General features: G+C 41.2%; 1 protein-coding gene across 4 annotated transcripts in view; it reads right to left on the bottom strand.

Moving 5' to 3' along the window:
- Nucleotides 1–20,625, bottom strand: part of slc12a5a (solute carrier family 12 member 5a) — a 230,397-nt gene that overhangs the window by 21,751 nt on the left and 188,021 nt on the right. For all 4 annotated transcript variants that reach the window (XM_072684819.1, XM_072684820.1, XM_072684821.1 and 1 more), the window contains 8 exons: nucleotides 8,404–8,458; nucleotides 7,655–7,785; nucleotides 5,405–5,652; nucleotides 3,163–3,374; nucleotides 2,683–2,850; nucleotides 2,242–2,340; nucleotides 614–671; nucleotides 360–534 (listed from right to left, as the gene is read on the bottom strand). In XM_072684819.1, coding sequence (XP_072540920.1) covers nucleotides 360–534; nucleotides 614–671; nucleotides 2,242–2,340; nucleotides 2,683–2,850; nucleotides 3,163–3,374; nucleotides 5,405–5,652; nucleotides 7,655–7,785; nucleotides 8,404–8,458 — 1,146 coding nt within the window. The remainder of the gene's footprint in view (nucleotides 1–359; nucleotides 535–613; nucleotides 672–2,241; nucleotides 2,341–2,682; nucleotides 2,851–3,162; nucleotides 3,375–5,404; nucleotides 5,653–7,654; nucleotides 7,786–8,403; nucleotides 8,459–20,625) is intronic.

The raw sequence follows: 20,625 nt of genomic DNA, 5'->3' as shown, positions 1-20,625 counted from the left end.
AGCTCCCCCAGCATTGAGCTATAAAGAAGGCACTGGAACTGTGTTCACTGGATTGATGGAGCTCCATCTAATGCCTGGACTAGTCATCCAATATCAGTACCTGAGATCTCATTAGTGTCTGAATGCAGTGAAATCCTCACAGCAATGTTCCAACATTTATAAACTATATAAGTATAAGTATAAAGGCTTTTCGGATGCGTAAAGGGTGTTACTGCAGAAAAAGGGGAGAAACCCCATATTAATACCCTTGGTTTCAAAAGAAACAGCAGAGCAGAGCAGGTGTCTACAAACTTTTGTTTCATCCAGCAGTGTGTGTATGTGTGTGTGTGTGTGTGTGTGTTCGTATTTTTGTGTCTCACTCTCAGGAACGGCACTATTCCATCCCTAGCTATGGCCTGCAGAAGGCGCGGGGCCCCCGTTAAGCTCTGAAGTCCGGCCCCACAGGTGGAAAAGAAGGAGCCGAAGACAATGACCCATGGGGATGGCCACGCCAACGTTCCTATCACCAGATTCCCCCTCACAGCCTCACCAAACCTGCACCCAACATATTATATTAGCTCTAATCCCATTATATCTGATATATATCTACAAACATGCAGAAGAGGAGTCTTACTTATCCCTCAGCACTGTTCCCTCAATGCAGGAACCGAACAGCAACACGCTGGACATGTCTGAGAGCCAGAGTTACAGAACGACAACATCTGGAGTGTGCATTGCTTCTATTACACCTTTAAGGCTGAAGCAAAAATCTAGCTTATTGAAATAAAAAAAATGCATAAATAAGAACATGTCACAAATCACCTTTCTCTGATGAAAGAGACCAATAATAAATGCTTACTGATCATATTGACATGTGCTTGTCAGTTAGTAAATGTAAATGTCCATGTAAATGAAATGCTCTAAATTACTGGGACTAAACACAATGTAAACTAAACTTATTTTACATTGACTTCCATTCAAAGTTATGAACATTGTTGCCTTCTCCTGTGAAGTTACCATTTTGGACATTCCTGTTTGTACACACTGATTGTTGTGCTTAATAATTCCCCATTTACCCATCTTTTAAACTCTGTTCAGGCAGAGGTTATTATAGTAAGGCCTAGCATTCACTAACTAAACTCGATATGAAATTATTGAAATGATTCAATAAATAGTGTAAAATAATATGCTACCACCAATACTTTGGAATCACTTTAATCAGTGTTGTGATTTTATAATGTAGGATATTGTTGTTGAGTAATTTTAGATGTTTTGTCCGTTCATCTGCTTTTTTAATGATCACTTCTGAAATATGAGGCATTCTGGATATTAATTGTTTTATAACTGGATTCTTGATATTCTAAAGCTTCTTCAGTGATTCCAGAATCATCTACAGCTTCGTTTATCCTTCTGGTTACATCTATCATTTTGGTTTTCAGATTCTATGGCAGATTTCTAATAAATATTTAGGAGTAGGAGATAATATACAGCTCTGGAAAAAATGAAGAGACCACATACATGATCAGTTGCTCTGGTTTTACTATGTGTAGGCAGTGTGTTTAGGGAAATGAACATTTGCACTGTATTTCATAAATCATGAACAACATTTCCCATAAATTCCAAATAAAAAATGGCTATTTAGAGCATTAATTTGCAGAAATGTCAACTACTCAAATAATCCAAATAAATTATTACAATGCTAATTATAATAATTTTAATGCAGAGAAGTTATTATTTAAATTGAAACAACATAGCACTAATATTTGAACTTTGAGAGTATTCAAAAATCACTATGGTGAAATAACCTTGACTGCCAATCACAGCTTTTATGTCTTGGCAGGCTCTCCACTAGTCTTTCACATTGCTGTTAAGACTTTATGCCATTTATAGTCTGCAAATTCAGGTAAATCAGCTTTGTTTGATGAAATACCTGGAATAATATTTTTTCCAGAGCTATACATATATAGCAACCTTCTTGATTTGCAATGGAGGTCAATGTAAAAAGATTGTAAGTATACTCCATTCAGACTCCATTCAGAAGTATTTACACAGTGTACAGAACAGCTACGGGGTTCAAACCATGGAGAAAACTAAAAAACAAACAAAAATGGAGATACATGTTTTTCATTGGACAGCAGTGGTGTATAGTGCATTGTAGGAAGCTGTAGGACCACTAGATGGAGCAGTGTATGTACGTATGTAAGTACTGTATATGAGTGTGGGGAGGTGGGGTGTGTGTGTGTGTCGCATTTATAAGGATACAGATAAAGGAGGTAGTGGTGATGGCCAAGATGGTACCGATGGGAATGGACTTCTGAGCGTCCTGCAGATCACCAGAACGGTTAGAGCCAGCCATTATACCTGTTGTGAACACACACACACATACACACACACACATTATCATTTAGATGTTCCAGAAAGCATGCAGATGGTCCCAGGTCCCTGGTTCGCTTGCTCCGTGAGTTTGGTTTGGTATGTTTGGCCAAGTGTGAGAGCTCTGTTCGAGCCTGGAAGCAGGTCCAGAGCACCGATCTCTGGTCCTCCTGAAATCGGTGGTCTGGGCTCGCTTCTAGTGAACTCTAGGTTCTTCTTAACTCACTGAACTTCTTAACTGACACTGAGACAAAGACAAGGCCGAGCCCATTCATTCAGCTCTGAGGGCCAGTCTGAGGGGGTCAGTGCTACAGGTGTGATGTGACTGACCTGTGACAGAAGGGAAATAAATCCCAACCAGGAGTGTGAAGAAGGTGGTGATGTCAGCTAGCACATAGCGGTTCGTGTTAGTGGGAATGTCGTCTGGCTCTTCATAGGAGGAAAGGCCCTTCTTCTCCACAAACATCCCCTTTTCCAGATAACTTCCAAACAGGTTCTCTGAAAGACAGACAGACAGAGGAAGAAAGGTGGAGAGGAAGAACAAGAAATGGAGAGAGAAAGAGGGATACAGGTGGATGCAGACAGAAGGAAGGAGCAAGAGTGGAAAAAAAGGGGGGGGGGGCAGGTTTATGAGCTGAAAGATAAATGAACTCTATGTAATGTTAATATCCTGGTGTGTCTGGAGGCTACATCTCTGCTCGACCTGTAGTACAAGATCAAGTTAAAGCTAAACATTCAGATATGTGACTCATTCTCATTTTCCTTCTCAAATCTAGTGTGTGTGTGTGTGTGTGTGTGTCTTTGGTGCACCTTTGAGAACGCCACTGGTAATGCCAGGAATACCCTGCATTTCCGTCACGTTGTTGTTGGTGAAGTAGGCGTCGCAGGTGGCGTTGAGGAACTCTGAGTCGCAGAACAGTTTCCAGAGTTTGGTGGTGACCGTGGCATTGTCCCGCTCGATCACTTTGGCACACACGTCAAAGCTCTTCCACACCAGGGTCCGGTTCCCCAACATACACACTCTGTTGACAGTTGGGTTTGAGGCACAGGGATGTCATTTTGAGGTCATACATTCATCTCTTATAAGTACACACATCACCTCAGATTTTTCTAACGTGATACAGACTGGGAATGTTATGAGAATGACTAAGAACGAAACTAGATCAGGGGTGATATGAGAACTGTCTATAGGCATTAGTATTGGTGAAATGGGAAAGGGGCTCATAAATTCACTTAAGGCTGGATTCACGGATTCAAAACCGGACACATTTAGCTGGAGTAATGGAGTCAAAACTGGACAAATTAAACTGGATTCATGGAGTCAAAACCGGAAGTATTCAACTGAATCTATGTATTCTAAACTGGACACTTTAGGCTGGATTCATGGATTTCAAACTGGACACATTAAACTGGATTCATGGATTTCAAACTGGACACATTAAACTGGATTCATAGAGTCAGAACTGGACACATTTAGCTGGATTCATGGATTTCAAACTGGACACATTAAACTGGATTCATGGAGTCACAACTGGACACATTAAACTGGATTCATGGATTTCAAACTGGACACATTAAACTGGATTCATGGAGTCACAACTGGACACATTAAACTGGATTCATGGAGTCACAACTGGACACATTTAGCTGGATTCATGGAGTCAAAACTGGAAGTATTCAACTGAATCTATGTATTAAAAACTGGACACATTAGGCTGGATTCATGGATTTTAAACCGGACACATTTAACTGGATTCATGGATTTCAAACTGGACACATTAAACTGGATTCATGGATTTCAAACTGGACACATTAAACTGGATTCATGGATTTCAAACTGGACACTTTAGGCTGGATTCAATGATTTCAAACTGGACACATTAGGCTGGATTCATGGATTTTAAACTAGACACTTTAGGCTGGATTCAAGGATTTCAAACTGGACACATTAGGCTGGATTCATGGATTTCAAACTGGACACTTTAGGCTGGATTCATGGATTTCAAACTGGACACATTAAACTGTATTTATGGATTCAAAACTGGACACACTAGGCTGACACTTATTTTTTGTTGGGCAGGGACCAAGATGTCCTGATATAGACACTATACTTATTTATATGTAAAGGTTTGGGCGCCCCTGGTGAAATTACATGTGGTGTTGATTTTCTAAGAGTAAATAAGTGCACATCCTTTACAGACAACACAATTACTGTTTGCTAAATGACCATATACATGTACAAAGATTCTGGCACATTTGTTTGTGTTTTTGTTTTGGCTAAATATAATAATATGCAAAATTTGCAAAAACAAACCACATCAACGGGTCAGTTGACTACAGTAACTTTTTTTTTTTTTACCAGAGGAGGTTCTGTACTGTAATTTCTGTGAGAGAACTTCTAAAGTCTCTCTAGTTTTCCCGAACTGAAACATCACAGTCATAGTGGGGAACCCAGAAGGCCCTCTAGGCCTTCAGGGAAGGCCAGACCTCTGGGAACTCAAATACTCGTGTCTGTACTCTTTAGTCCTTTATTATATAACATACTAATTGTATTTGTAGCACACACTGAAATCTGGAATACAGCCAGAAAAGAACTGGGCATTTATAAAAAACATGTACAGATATATTATATGTGTATGTAAGAATATTTTGGACACATATACGATACGTATATGTGTATATATGTTGTGAACATACATAAATATCAATTGTAGTACATTTTTGTATTATGCATGATATAAATATAGATTTTCTATTATATATTGTTAAATATATGCTGGCATATGCTGATATAAAAATATTTTAAAATGGTCAATTGTAAATAAGCTGGCATATATTTCGTATAGGGGTGACTTGGACTTGGTGTCTATCAGCAGGTGGGGTAAATTTGTTACTTGTCAAAGTCATAAAAAACTCAGATTCATGCTGGATTAAAAATCACACATCCCAGCAGCGATGTCTTAAATTACAGCACCTCCCCTGGATAAAAAGACTCAAGTAGGGCTTAAAGGATAGATGAGCATCAGCACCCCAGAGAAGTCTAAGCACTTACGGGAACACGGGCGGCTCAAAGGCAGTCTTGATGACACCAGCATAGACGGCCAGGATGGAGGAGATAACGCAGGCCAGAAAGACCAGTGCCAGCTTGTTGACATACTTCACCCCCACAAACACCACTATCGCCATAAAGGTCAGCACTAGGGAGCCATACACACGCATGTTATTTAACATGGCCGCCTCTGCCTCCGAGCCCTCCAGACCCTCCATTTTAAAGATAGCTGCTTGTGGCACGATATAGATCTGAGAGAGAGAGAGAGAGAGAGAGAGAGAGAGTCAGATGAATGTAAAAGGTTTTCACTTTATACTCTTAAAAATTGGAGAGATTAAAGCTAAACAGAACCTTTACAAGAGGGTACATTGTTCAAAAGTCCTAAAAAATTCAACCTTTTTGTCTCTCATCATTTAAAACCGACTATTTGGGACATGTTCAGTTTACGATGACAATGGGATCCATCATTAGACGAGCACAGCTGTAAATTATTCTGTGGTCTTTCTGTAAGGTTGTTTCTCTGGATCTAATTTAAGAAGATTTGCAGGAAGACATTGGCAAATGGGGCCCAATGTTTACATAGTACATCAAACTTAGGGTTCCCTCTCTTTTTAGGAAAACATTTTTCAGGACTTCCATACATGACGCCATACAGTACACTGAGCAAATGAAAAACCTCTCAGCATCTACTGGTTATACCACATGGTAACTGAATGTATAGATATATAACCGTAGTCTCTCACAAATACCTTTCAAATTTGTAGGAGAAGCAAAACCTTCAACGGAAGTCAATGTAAAATATTTTATTTATTTTGGAGCATTACTATTGGCCCATTCATTCTGGCGGTTTGACACAATATAAAGAACGTCTGCTAGAATATGTCAAAAAGTGAAAAATTAAATAAAATGGAGATACAAGGTTTCTGAGTGACAATAAGGATATCCTTTATGCAGATCTTTTTCATTAATCCTTGTAAATTTTTGGTGTTTTTGTCCATTGGCAAATGTCCATCCACAGAGTTTTCCAGGATATTGCTCATATTTCCAGGCCATTTTTAGCAATTTGTTGAAATTTTCCAGGACTTTCTAGTGTTTTTCAGGACAGTTTTAAGTCATAGTGAGAAATAATGAGCGCAACACTCAAACATAACACTGCAAGCCAAAAAAAGTGGAGGGCAGAGGGGGAAAAGTCTCTCGAGAGCTGAAAGCTTTGGAGAGCGAGGAGGCGTAGTTCCAGTCATTCTGTTCTGATGAATGACCAGCATGGAATTCTGTTCAGTTCTGTTCCACTGGTGCTAATTGAACCAGCCGAGCGTGGAATTAAACGCCCAAATTACTTACTATTAGGCCACATTAGACGCCTTTCTAAAAACACTCTTAACGTATCTGAATGGTTGGTGGGCCAAACTTTACTCTTCTAAATTTAGCTGGGGCACTTTTATTACAGTGAGCCTTGAAGCCTGCAGAGTTGGTTAAACTCATTTATACTTCAACCCTGAGAAATTTGATGGAAATGAATTACTGGAAACGGGAATGCGCTTTCATGACTTAATGAGCGCACACACGCCCGGCCGGCTAGTTGTCATGGTGACCTATTCATCATATCATATCTCCCAGGGTTACAATTCAAGTGTAATCTCAAAGCACTTCTCTGCTCTTTTAAATAGCAGTCTTTGTGTCTCTTTTGACAGCAGGATAAAACTCCTCTATTTGAACCAGGGCCTCGTCTCCCAGTGCTGCAGGAGATTTCCATTTGACAGCGGCGGCTAAGCCAGCGTTTCCCCAGAGGACAGAATTAACCCAGAAGCTGGATCCACACCAGCCTGTTCTGAGGGGTGCTGGCTGAGGAACATGAGTGTCCAGGCTGTGTCTGCTCACGAGTAACTATGGTTAAGGCTCAAAGAGGCCTGAGATCCTCCTCGTCTAGTAATCCATATCCACCCATATTATCATTTATGAAGAGAATGAGAGAGATAGAGATAGACAATACATACAAATCAGGACTTGTAAAGTAGACAAAGGAGATGAACCAATGAGTGATGAACAGAATAAAGAGAGGTAAAGAGAGAGCCAATGAGAGACGGCTGAGGCTCAGAGTGAAAGAGAGTCAAGGGATGAGGTAAGAAAGTGAGAGAGAGAGATAAATAGAGCAAGAGGAGAAGCGGGAGGGACATTACTGAAGACAATCTAGACATAACCAAAGAAAATCAAACTGGACAAAAACAAACTGGACCAGTGGTCAAGTTCTCCTACCAGTAGGATCTCGATACAGCCCAGGATGTACATGGCTCCAGCGTACGTGGTCCCCAAGTAAAAGCAAATCCCCACAGCACCTCCAAACTCAGGGCCAAGGGAGCGAGAGATCATGTAGTAGGAGCCTCCAGCTGTTAAAACACACATACACACAGATACACATGGTGAGGTCAGCTCCACTGGAGAGAAGATTCTTCCCTCATACACACACTCTCAAAAATAAAAGTCCTTCAACTGGTTCTTTGAGCGACGGCATAGAAGAATGACTTTTGGTTCCATTTGTAGTAGAGATGTCTATGAAAAACCTTCACTTGATGTGGAGGTTCCTCACCAAACCAGAGGAGGTTCAAAAAAACGGTTCTTCTATGGCTGTTGCTTAAAGAACCAGTTGAAGCACCTTTATTTAGGAGTCTACTACAAGTGACCCTGTGAAACTACAACACGACCCACAATTACAACCATAAATCAACCATAATTTCTGCACGGACACAGCATGGACAAGTACCGGGCTATAATAGAGGCCTATTGGTGACTGACAAAGCAAGAGGGACCTAAGCCACCAATTTGCCCTCACTTTTGCTCTCATCCAATCAGGAGGCGAGGCTGAGGCTGTGATTAGAATAGGGCTCAATGATAGGATCGTGGGTGCATAAATATAGCCTCGAGGGCATTGCTGTCTAGACATCGGCGATAGTCACGGTTGCCAAGGCTACAGTCAAGGTACGGGGAGTGAAGAAGGTGTCGCTTACCTGGCACTACTCCGTTGGTGGCGATGGCACTCATGGAGATTGCAGTCAACATGGTCTGGGTGGACAAAAGGGAGGAGGCAGAAATGTACTTGATTAGAGAAAATGGACATATGGTTTAGAGTATGCTTGGTGTCCACTTTATTAGAAACACTTATGTTGCAGTTCCACCTTGCTGGTATATCGCTAGAGAGTGCAGGCCATCTGTTGCTACGCAAGTTGAGATATTTATCATGTAGCCCTTCATCAGTTGCGGTGAGGTACCTGCTGTGGGGTGGGGGTGTTAAGGGGGTGGGGTCCAATTTCCTAACCCTTTTATCTTTTATACAGTATTTCTTAATACCTTTTATCTCATCCATGGGAACCAACAGATCCTCCATAATTCACAACATGAATATTCATTTATTATTTATAACTCTAAAATATTAAAATGATTACATTTGTATAATAAAATATGTACATAATTAACATACCATTACTGCTAGAAAGTAAAATAGAGTGTTAACTCAACTTACTTCAGTCAAATGTTGTCCTAACTTACATTTTTAATTTCGGCATTTCAGTTTAAGCAACAATCCATACTGACTTGAGCCTTAAAATCATTAGTAAATGAGCTGCAGCTGAAATTTTGATTAAATACTGTGTAACATGTTTAGTCTGTAGCTCCTCCCCTCCAATGGTTTACCATTAATTCTCATCTGCAGGTAAGAACTCATTGTCAAGTGACACCCCCCAGACTGGAAGGGCTTTTGAAAATGGAGTTCTGAGCCTTGCTGGGATTTGAACCTATGATAAGCAGCAGTTAGACCGTATGGCCGGTCCAGAGCTGTGAAATTACTCTACATAAAAACACAGTTCTCAGTAAATTACCTTTCTGTTCTGTTTAGACACAGAAATGTATACAGTTCCACAGCTGAAGAGTGGAGCAACTATCTAACTGCCTGCTTGTCAAGAGGCAGGAGATCCTGCATTTAAATCCCATCAACACCATAGCCCTCCATGGTCAGGAGTCTGAAAATAGGAAGGCCTCCTCCCATGTCATAGGGGAAGGTCTAACCTGCAGATGAGAATAAACAGTAAACAAACTGAAGGGGCGGAGCTACAGATTAAACACCTTACACAGTATTTCATTAGTTTCTGTTGCTCAAACTGAGAGGCAGATGTTAAAAATGTAAGTTAGGAGAACTTTTGACTCAACTGAGTTGAGTTAACTCAAAAAACACTCTCTGTAATAAACCATAGCCGTTATAACCATTAGGGGAAAAGGGCCTCTCACTGCCAGGCCTTTGGCCTCGATGTGCACCGTTTGACCACAAGAAATTTGCTACATAAGTAACAGCGGAGTATCCAGCTCTACCCTGGAATTCTGACAGCACTGTGGATGTGAGATGGTGAGGAGAAATGTGCAGAAGCCTGATTGGGCTGTGGAGTGTGAGGTGAGAACAGGGACACAGAAGCATTAAGGCTCAGCTCAGTTCATTTCACACACTCCCCTCTCCTCCACCTTCACACTGTAGGTACAGAGGGAGGGGGCTGGCGACTGGGCGAGAGAGAGAGAGAGAGAGAGAGAGAGAGAAAGAGAGAGACAGAGTATAGTATTTAAAAGGCAATTTAGGTGTCTATGTCAGTCATGATAAGTGGGATTCGGTGCACAATAAGCCAAATACTAACACTTGTGGTATAAGTAGTAGCATATCTATGGCAGTAAACACAGTCATGTGAAAAAATAAAGACACCCCCTTAAAAACATCTGGATATTTGATTCTCACATAAACAATAGAGATGAGAGATGGAGGTAATCTAACTACACTTATACAGTAAAGAAATGTCTTTAGACAAAATTTAGAAAATGTAGTTAATAGAAATGACAAATTACAAAGTTCATTTTATTGCTACTTATAAAATCTAAAATCAGAATCAGGTGCAGATCATCAGATGCAGAAGATCAGAACACGGTTAGAGAGGATTCTGGAGGAGCCTTTCTTAATTAAACCTCAGACATTTAGTCTTGTTTGCTCTTGATGAGTAGATGGAACATTGAATATTCAACTACAAGAGCATTACTGTGGTCAGATATTGATGTTGGATGAATAGCTCTGAAGCTAGATTATGTTAGATGAAGTGACTCTGAAGACAATTGATGGAGTTCAATCCCTGGGGAGTTATGCAGTATTCTGTAAAGCAACACTGCATCCCTCGTCCGTCTTGAAGAGTTGGGCAGAATTTTCAATTTTGTGAATTATATATATATCTTTTTTGTCTGTCAGTATTCTTTCACTACAATGCCTACAATAATAACAATAACATAACAATAATTATAAATGCAGTTGAGATGTTCAACTTCTTAGCAGAACTGCTGGTTTCCTTCTGCAATAGCCAGCTGGCAGAAAAAAAGGACAGTAGTTTTTCATAAGGTCCGCCCACTTTTAAGCTACACTTTTAAGCACAGTGGCTATTGTTAATTATTATTAAGTGTTTTACATAAACAGAAAAATATAAACACAAATAAAGAAAAATTGCATTAAACAATAATAAATTAGTCATAACATAAATGAAATAAGTAAATAATAATAGTAAGTAAGACTCTAATATGGTGATCCATGGGATACCATGCTAGCAAATGACAGCACCTGAAGTTTAGAAGAGAAAAAAACTCTAAGCAGTTAGTCAATACCCAGGCTAGCATCATTTTAAAACTTAGCATGTATGTATGTAGGCATGTTTACTACTCAAGAATTACAATTTTGGTTGGAGTGTCACTTTAAAGAAGCTATGGTGTGTTTTCCATATTTCTGGATGTAGTGTACTATGTACAGTACCACTCTGTACAGTACTGTGCAAAGCTTTAGGTACCTCTGAAAATCAGAGTGAATAGCTCTGAAAAGCTCCTTATCTGGGCAGTAAGTGTTTATTTCCTCAGAAACCCACTAGTATATAAATACTAATAACATTCATATAAAAAGTTGAGGGTTTCCGTCACTGTGTTCATCATTAGAACATCTCCAAAGTTCTCCTCATGGAGTCTAGTGTTATTTAGAGTTCTCCTCAGATCAACACCTGGTTTGGTGGTAAATCAGGGCTTAATCAGGTGAGCTGCTGCTGCTGCTGCTGATGGAGTTGAACACATCCTCCACGCTGTGCTGGCTGGACTGGGGGGCGTCTAGGAGAAACCTGGAGGAACTGAGCTCTGTTCTTCAGACTAGCTCACCAACAAGATCTCACTACTTTCTCCAAAATGAGAAGTTCATGCTTCTTTTTACTGTATGTATGTTGCTCTGCATCTGTTGCAATGGGATCTGGAGCTTCTACAGTACAAACACACTTGCCTAGGTGCTTAACCTTCTGCACAGTACTGCATGTCTCTACGTGTCTTACAATCACCCTATGGGGATGATTAAAGACCAGAGAAAAGAGATAAGGAAATCTGGACAGAACATCTCCATCATGAGCAGGTCCATGGTTTTCCTCTGAGAGAGGGCAAGCTCTGGTAAGGGGTTTGTGAGTTGCTCTGTCTTTGTGTGTGTGTGTGTGTTGTGTTGTCTGTGCAATGGCTAGCGCTTGGTGTATTAGACTGTAATCAGGCTTAATGGGCATGGGTCTCACTCTCTCTAAGCTCTGATAAGACACTCATTGTTTAAGTGCTTTATCTGATGAAGCCCGGGCTAGGTCCCAAACGAGTGCCCATCCACTTTCACTCGATTACACCTAACACACATACACACACGCTCGCACACACTCTATAATACACACCCAACCACACTTATTATCATCACATCATCCCATATGCTAATAGCATGACAAATATAGCCTGTGATTGGCTGGGAAGTCCAGTTTTAGCAGCTGGCTCCCAAAATCCAACAATCATGCCATCTGTCTCCAATTGGGAGTCAGTAATATTGCAGCATTAGTTACGGCAATCTATATTCAGGGGCTCGTGAACAGAACGGTGATAAGATCCAGAGGACATGGCTCATATCATAAACCAAGAGTCGGCTATGATCATTCATATGACAGACTGTCCATGAGTGTAAACTACACACACTACTATGTTCAAATGGACATAGTGGGCACCCTTTCTAATGAATACATTCAGCTACTATAAGTGGCACCCCTGTTAACACAGACATGCAAATGCACATACATACACAGTTTGTATTGTCCCTGTAGAGAAGTATTGCCAATACAATAGGACTCTCTGGAGTAGATAAGATCAGATGGGGTGGTTATCATCCAACATCCTGATCTCTTCAAATCTCTTGATGCTGAATGCAATCCAATCCTCACAGCAATGCTCCAAAATCTAGTAGAGATCCAGTAGAAACCCTTCTTCCCTGGACAGGAGAGACAGTATCCTTGATTTCAAAGAAAATAATGAATGAGCAGGTGTCCCAATACTTTTGTCCACATAGTGTATGTTTGTAGACATCTGCTAATGTAATATTTGTTAGAAATGAAAGGTATTAATATGGTACCCCCCTTTCTGCAGCCTCTACTATCCTAATAAGACCTTGCATTGGATGAATAGCTGGAACATTGCTGTAAGGATTTGATTGTATTCACTACAAGAATATTAGTAAGGTCAGGAGGATTAGTTCTGGACCGCAGAACAGAATACCCTCCAGCTCATCCTGAAGGTACTGGATGGAGCTTCCGACATTGTACTCTCACTACAATACCCAAAATGCACTACGTAAACATGTGGTATAAGCAATGGGAAATCCCACAGTGATTAAGAATTCCTGGCTGCTTGCATATCCAATCATGTGGAGGCTAATAAATAGAGATATTCAGCACTTTAGCAGTGATAGCTGGCTTTGACCAGCTGGTGGAAAAAAAGACAAACCGAACCAAGAGTCAGCGATGATCCTTCATCTGACAGGCTGACCAATGGCGTCTGTTTCTGTCCAACTTGTGTTAGCGAAGTCTAGCGGCTGGCAGGGCTCGTAAACTCTCCAAATCAAACTCTCCGCACACGCTCGGGCCGCGCGCCTCGCTCCACTAATTCAAGGTGTGCGCGACTTGCTTGTTACTTAGCAACAGAGCATCAGGCAGATTCGGCCTGCGGTGAATGCATGTTTACACAATCATATGACACATCAGAAACAGAATTCAATCTAGAGGCAGCGCGGCCGAGCCAAAGGGTACAGAGACGGTGGAGTCATTTCTGTGCTGTAATTGGAAAGAGAAGCGGTTGCACAAATAAATGAAAGGAAAAGTTAAAAGCCCTATTGGAAGGGAGAGCAGACACCAAGCGCCAAGCGTCTGTCTGCTACCATTATATGCTAAATAGATCATAACATTTCTCAGCATTCACAGGAAATCTCAGTTTCACACATTTCAATTTGACCTTCAAGTGTAAAAGCTGCTCTGTAGCACCAACCTCATTTCTGTTTACAAAAAAGTAATTTTTCCAATAATTATTGATGGCAAAAACCATATCTTAAAACAGCATTACATGAGAATTGCTCATTTTTGGCTCCTAAGCTTCCCCTACAGTTGGGAAGGGAGTGTAATTCACCTTTACACCACTGTCGTAAATACAAATCGTGCTATGAGCACTACCTCATGGACAGATGTACACATGCATTTCTTGACAAGCTGACAGATACAGAAGTGGCATCTGAAGGTAGAGAAGCATGTGGGCTGAGGCGGTAGAGTAATACTGCAGGATTTTTTACACTAATATGACTCGGGTTACACAGCATCTATGTAACCAACATTGTTAGAACCTTTGGCTAACCTTTGGCCCCATTTAACTCATCAACGCCTGGTGTTGGTGTGCTTCATGCCCATGCTGGTGATAGTTAAATGGATTGCCATGTGGAGGCGGAGCTTTCTGTGTGCTACTGTGTTTTTCTATTAATGTGTAAAAGGAGCTCTGCGCTGCCCTTATTGTTGTATGCACTTGGACATATTCAGAGTGTGGTGCAGGGCCAAAGCATTTAAAAGCATTGTTTTTTAATGAGGGTCCACACCATGCAGCACTGTTTTACTGTTTTACTGTTACTGTGTTCAGTTAAACCCAGAGTCCAAAACAAGGCATGAGTACTATTAATAAATCCAGAAATAATAAATCCATCTTGTGTGCACTGAATCCAACATGACGTTTAGCCTACTGGCTTACAGTGACTATTATTTTAACCTGTAGTTAGTAAGAACATAATGCTATGCTAGCTCTTAATAATGTTCTTTGGGTATCATGTTTGAAGTTACTCAGGCATTACTCATTAAATTCATCCTTTGTAGAGTCTGATTATATGAATAATTATATTCTCGCATTTGACCTTCACTGGTCTCGGTAACTGTAGTTGGGCCGGCTTTCTGGAGTAAAGATATACAGTAATAAAGAAACCCTACAGGATCAACAATAGTGTGAAGTCTGATCAAAATAATAAATAATAAAATAATAAAATAACAATACATTTTTGGCTTTTTTAGATCGCGTCCTTCACATTCAAATATTCTCATTTTTGATTTGTGAAGAATGTGATCTGACAAAGCCAGTAGTTGCAGTTGTTTGGTCCATTAATAATGTTTGCAGACTCTACAGCATCCTTTCACTCTACTGCTGTCCATAAAAGGATCTGGAGCCTCCATGCCTTTTCATCTGTTGCTATGAGAGACACGCTACGATGCAAAGCACCTCAGCTGCCTGCGTCCCAGATGATGCAAATGTAGCCTTGCTGCCTCTGACTCAAAGTCCTACACAGCACACACATATGAAGGTTTAGGAGAGGATGAGATGCCTCACACTGGTCTGCACTGGGATGGACATACACAGGCATCAAAGTCAGTGCTTTTTATTATTGTTCTATTATTTCTAATATTATTTGTTTATATTGTGCTTTTTTATTAAATTAAAATGAATAAACCCTGAATGAGTCAAAGCAAATCTGTAATCAGACATAACTGTAGACATAAAACTTTACTACTGTGCAAGATTTAATTGCAAAGCTAATTTTTAACTCATGGTGTAGCTTTGAATACTGCATGCATAAGTATATAATTCATTGAGTTCACAGAAATGTAAGAAACTGCCATTTTTGCAAACAGAAATGCCAATTTCTCAATTTTGCAAACAAAATGTGATTCATGACATCAGAAATTTTCATTCATTTTCATATATAAAATAAACACATCCTTGAATACACTAGTAACATTTACCAGTTGATTTAAGGTTAAACTGTGATGTATTTATAACCTGTTAATATTTTAGCTCAGATCAGTTAAACTCAGTATTAAAAATGTCCATTAAATTAATTTCCATTTTTCCATGAAACTCTGACGCAGCTGGATAGGCCTTAAGCTCATTTAACTCATGCACTTCTACATCTCTAGGGATGTAATGGAAATGAAGCAGGAAGGGGTTAAGTGTGATTGCAAGCCAGAGTTGAAACTGCAGTTGCAAATTACCCCAATGAGAAAACAATACCTGGGAAATCAGCGCGAGTGGGCAAGACAATGGCGTCTTGATTACGGCAGCACAGCACAACGTTTCTGCAGCTCTCTTGCTTTCAGAATTGGAGTGTATTCTGTATGTGATTGAGAAGTGAGGGAGCTGAAGGCCATTCGGGCTGAGGACACTGTATCCTGTTTAACAAGACTTTCGTGGTGAAGGTTAACCGGCTGCAGGTTTAGATGTGGTGAAATGTAGTGAACATAAAATTCATGAACTGGTAAACTATACTGTGTATAGTTATTGTAAGTGGTTGACGTGTTTTAGTAATTATGTATTTATGGAATTGAATGTATTTGTGGGTCAGATTGCCAGGATAAGACATTGGAATTGTGTCCACTGGAATGATGGTGCTCCATCCAGTACTATTGAGATGAGCTAGGTGGGGCCCAAATGGGTGGCCCAACTGAGAACCTGAAAGTTTTGTCCATGAGTTCCATGATGGCCCCACATATGGATGCCCACCAGGGTCCATGATGTGACCAGGAGGGGTTAAACATGGGCCCTACCTGGGTTGTACACTGGTGGGCAGTAACAGGCCCAACTGGGTCCCAGTAACAAAGCTAGGTGGATTTCCTTTAACTGGAATCCACCTAGCCCATGTTCTAGCTATGTGAGCCCAACATGAGCATGTTGGCTGGGTTGCTAAGTTCCACCAGTCCAAACCACCAACAGCCCACTCCAGCACGGTTACGTCACGCCAACACTTTCTCTCACAGTCTTCTCACTTTCTTTCCCGTCTCTCACCTCTACTCTCATTAGTACAACAACATGGATACCACCATCACGCTAATTAATACAGATTTTGTGCAAAATATTGTGAGAACACTGTGAACCTATTTAATTGAATTGGACTGTGGGCTGAGTGAATTATTACATCCCTAGTAAACTAAGGCATTATTAACAAGTCCTGTATGAGTTGGAGTGTGAGTGTTAGAGCAGGTGGTTCCATAAAGAACCATGTTTGTAATATAGATTAAATGTGAGTGTGAAGAACTTTTAAATTGGTAAAGCTCCAGGGGTCGTTCTGAGGCATCATTCAAAGAGCCACTTGAAGCATACCCCTGTGTCTCTGACCCCACTAACTCCTTTAACAAGGCATCTCTATTCAAGTGAATTACAATGAAGATGTGACAGTTAGTCAGAGTGTGAGAGAGAGAGAGAGAGAGAGAGAGAGAGAGAGAGAGAGAGAAAGTGTGTGAGAGAGAGAAAGAGAGGGATAGACATGAACAGTTTCTATAGACCTAAAACAGACATTATTGAATCTCGCCACGCTGGGCTCCTCCAGGGATCGGTCCATTTTGCACAGGCCTTGATCTCGGCAGTTGGCAGGCATTGGGCATCTGGAGAAAAGAGCCTCAAGAACGCAGTGAGACTCTTAAACAGCCTCTTGCAGCCAAACAAAGCGCACACCCCAGCAACCTCTCTGGGTAATCAGAAGTGAGAGCGAGAAATCCATAGACTCTTGCCATTACAAATGACAAATACAGCCATATACGAGCTTTTGGTTTAATAGATGTTTTAATTTCTCTGGGCTTTGTTTGGATAATGTCCTGACTGTCTGAATTATTTGTACAGAATTATTTTAGTACATCTGCTTTTGCATTTTCTGCATGGTTCTCCTCTCAGAGGACTGACCTGGTAATCACAATTCTCAGTAGATTCCTACACTGATTGGTACGTTGCGATGCTTTTTGCTCTGCGGCCGTATTCTGCATTCAGAACCGACTGCTATTAATGTGGAAGGTCCTTCCGCTTTGCCACAGGGTAAAAACGGGAACATCCTGACACAAATTGTCCGGTTTAATTTAGAAGGTTCAAAATAAACAGCACATTGCTAGCAATAGTCATTCGTGAAACCGCAGTCGCAAAGAAAATGAAAAGGAATCTATTCTTGCCTTCATGACTAGAGACCTGGAATAGTCCTGATCCAGATGATTTTTTTCTTAGACTCTATTCTTCACTACACGCCCAGATTGTCTGAGACCAGATTGTTTGATTGTTTCTATTTGCAGAATGCACCGCCTTTCAACTATACCCTAGAAAAGCACAGCATCACTGCTCATTAATAGAATAACAGAGTAATCTTAATTTAAGGGCCTGCACAATATGGAAAACCGAATTGCCCTCATTATTTAAATAAACTGGTGTGATGTAAGTGTTGGTAAAGTTTCAATACATGTCATTTACTCCCCAGTCCATACAGTCAGTGAGATTTAACTGAGCTGCAGGACTCCCTCTTGAATGTGTTGTTTTCGTGATGTCAGGGATTTTGGGCCCCATGCAAAGATATTACACTGGAACCCACAACTCTACCAATTCTGCCAAAAACTGATTTATGACATTAACTAACTTTTGGGAGAAGGACTACGCCCTGAACTCCTCCTCCTGTCCGTCAAGCCCTTATTTACACCCTGCTTCTCGGTTCAACTCTGTGTCAAACCAGTGTTGCACCCACCTTCACCCCCTCTCCTCCCTTTCTTCCATCACTCACCAAACCAATGGGGGCCCTGGCTTTTCGCATGGAATACAGGAAAGTCGACCCGCACTAGCAAATACTCAAATACTCAATTACTCAATTACTCAATTACTTTAGGGCCTGTCAGTCACAGGCCTGTAGAATTCGTCACTGGTGTTGAACAAGATATCCAAAGATACAGTCTTTGACTGGCCACTTCTTCCAAGGTCCACTAGCCTGCTAGCAAAGCCCCCTTTTAACATTAGTCATACATGAACATCTGTGCAGTGACCCAGGAGCGTGGTCTATGTTTAGCTAGTTATGCTTGCTAGCCATCAGGAAGCCCGGAGGAGATGGGCTTTTAGAGGGTGGGTTTGCTTTAGAGCATTTGAATGCTTCTCCAACCGCATACCAGTGGATGTGCATATGGATGTTGCTGTGTACATGCTCTGGCTAGTTGCATAAGCTTGAATGCATGATGAAGTTCAGACCTCAGGCTTAGGCTTCTTATGGCAGGGGAATATCTTAAAGGGAAGAAAGTGGGGCTCCTGGACGTTTTCACTCTTGGTGGTCTTAGTGTTATGTTTCTATAAGCAGATTAAAAGTGACTGTGTAGGACTTCAGCTGTGGTGGCACATCCTTTATTCAGTCAGAATATATATATGAAGCTATGTGTGTGTGTGAGTGACAGGGCAGTTAATGCTACGTGGGCTATAGAGAGAAAGAGAGAGAGAGAGAGAGAGAGAGAGAGAGAGAGAGAGAGAGATCTGAGCATGACTCAGGTTGCTATAAAGCGAATTTAAAAGCTACTGTTAAAAATAGCTCCTCCACAGGCACAGGACAACATAGGGTTCACATACACAGAAACACACTAATACGATTCACATGCTAACAAGAAAACTCAGCACAGCTATAAATTAACCCACTCAATCCCACCAGTCCCAACAGAACAGCAACCAAATTTTATAAAAGTGTATGTTACATTGCAATATTACCATAAATTGCTATATTTAGAATTGTGCTGATGCTCCACTGACTGTACCTGGGAGAATGGGCCGGGACACTTCTACTGCACTGTAGAATTTAGTGGAGCTGCACAAGAGCCCCTCTACATAACTCTATACTATATAGGGCTTTTCAAAAACCCAAAGATGCTTTTAAGTATCAATACACAGAGCGCCTCTATAAGGCTTTTCTATAGGGCCTAGGCAGGCCGTGCGTGCGCATTTGCACAGCCGTGTCAACCAAGGGTGCAAATAAAAGTAGCTGAATGCATTGCAACCATGTATTTACATTCAAATAGTATAGCAAACCCATAAGCCCAAACTTCTAGACATTAAATAGGTGAATCGGGTCTATTAAAGCAGGGAGGACATGCACACATGTGGCACACTGGGTCTCCAACAACAAGTCTTGGTGGCACTAGTCAGAGGAAAGGCTTGTGAGAGACCCAATACTTCAAACCAGTTCAAACTGGATCCCACACAGGCACTAATCTAATGCATCTCAGGAGCATCTAACGAGCCGGTTATAATTACGTAAGCAGGTAGCATAATGCAGAATCGTGACTAGCACTCGTCCTAAACAGCTTCTTACTAAAACAACATAGAACAGCTGACAGAGGACAAATTTCAGGATACGCTTGCTAGGGTGAAGATCTATTTCCAGCCTCGGAACACGCAGTTCTTCTGCCTGATGGGGCTCATTTGAATAAAAAGGCTTGAATAAGAGCAAATGCTCCTCAAATTGCTCCCTGATCTCGACTCCTGCTCAGGTGCTGTATTGTTCTTGTGTGACAGAGGCATTAGACCAGTCCTCCAGGAACTGGTGCTGGAGTCTGAAAGGCTGGGATGTCGTCTGAAGAAGAGAACACCCGAAGTGCTCCTTTTTTAGGGAAGATGTACCAAAAAGTAATGCAATGCTATAACTGGAGCTGAAAATTAGGGTAGAGTTTGAGCCCACATTCTTTAACGAATCCTGAAACTGAAAATGTTGTGCAGTGAGTATCTTTTTGGGGGTCTCCAAATGGCTAAGCTGTTTAATGCACCACCACTATGGTCCGGGGATCGCAGGCTAGGAGGGTAAAGATTTAAACACCGGCCGGGTCCCCAGCTCCACCACACCAGTTAACAGACACCTGTGCCGGCCAACATCGCTTTAAGAGTGATCTGGGAAGAGAGCGTCATTTACACACCCGGAGAGAGCACGGCCAGGTCTCAGGTCACTGATGGCAAAGCGGCATGGCTCGGGATTTGAACCAGTGACCCCAGAATGCAGCGGCACGGGTCATCTTCTGCGTTTCTAAATTCAG

This window comes from Salminus brasiliensis, chromosome 7, assembly GCF_030463535.1.
Source record: "Salminus brasiliensis chromosome 7, fSalBra1.hap2, whole genome shotgun sequence".
NCBI classification, from domain to species: Eukaryota; Metazoa; Chordata; class Actinopteri; order Characiformes; family Bryconidae; genus Salminus; species Salminus brasiliensis.
This window is presented reverse-complemented; position numbering and strand designations above follow the sequence as displayed.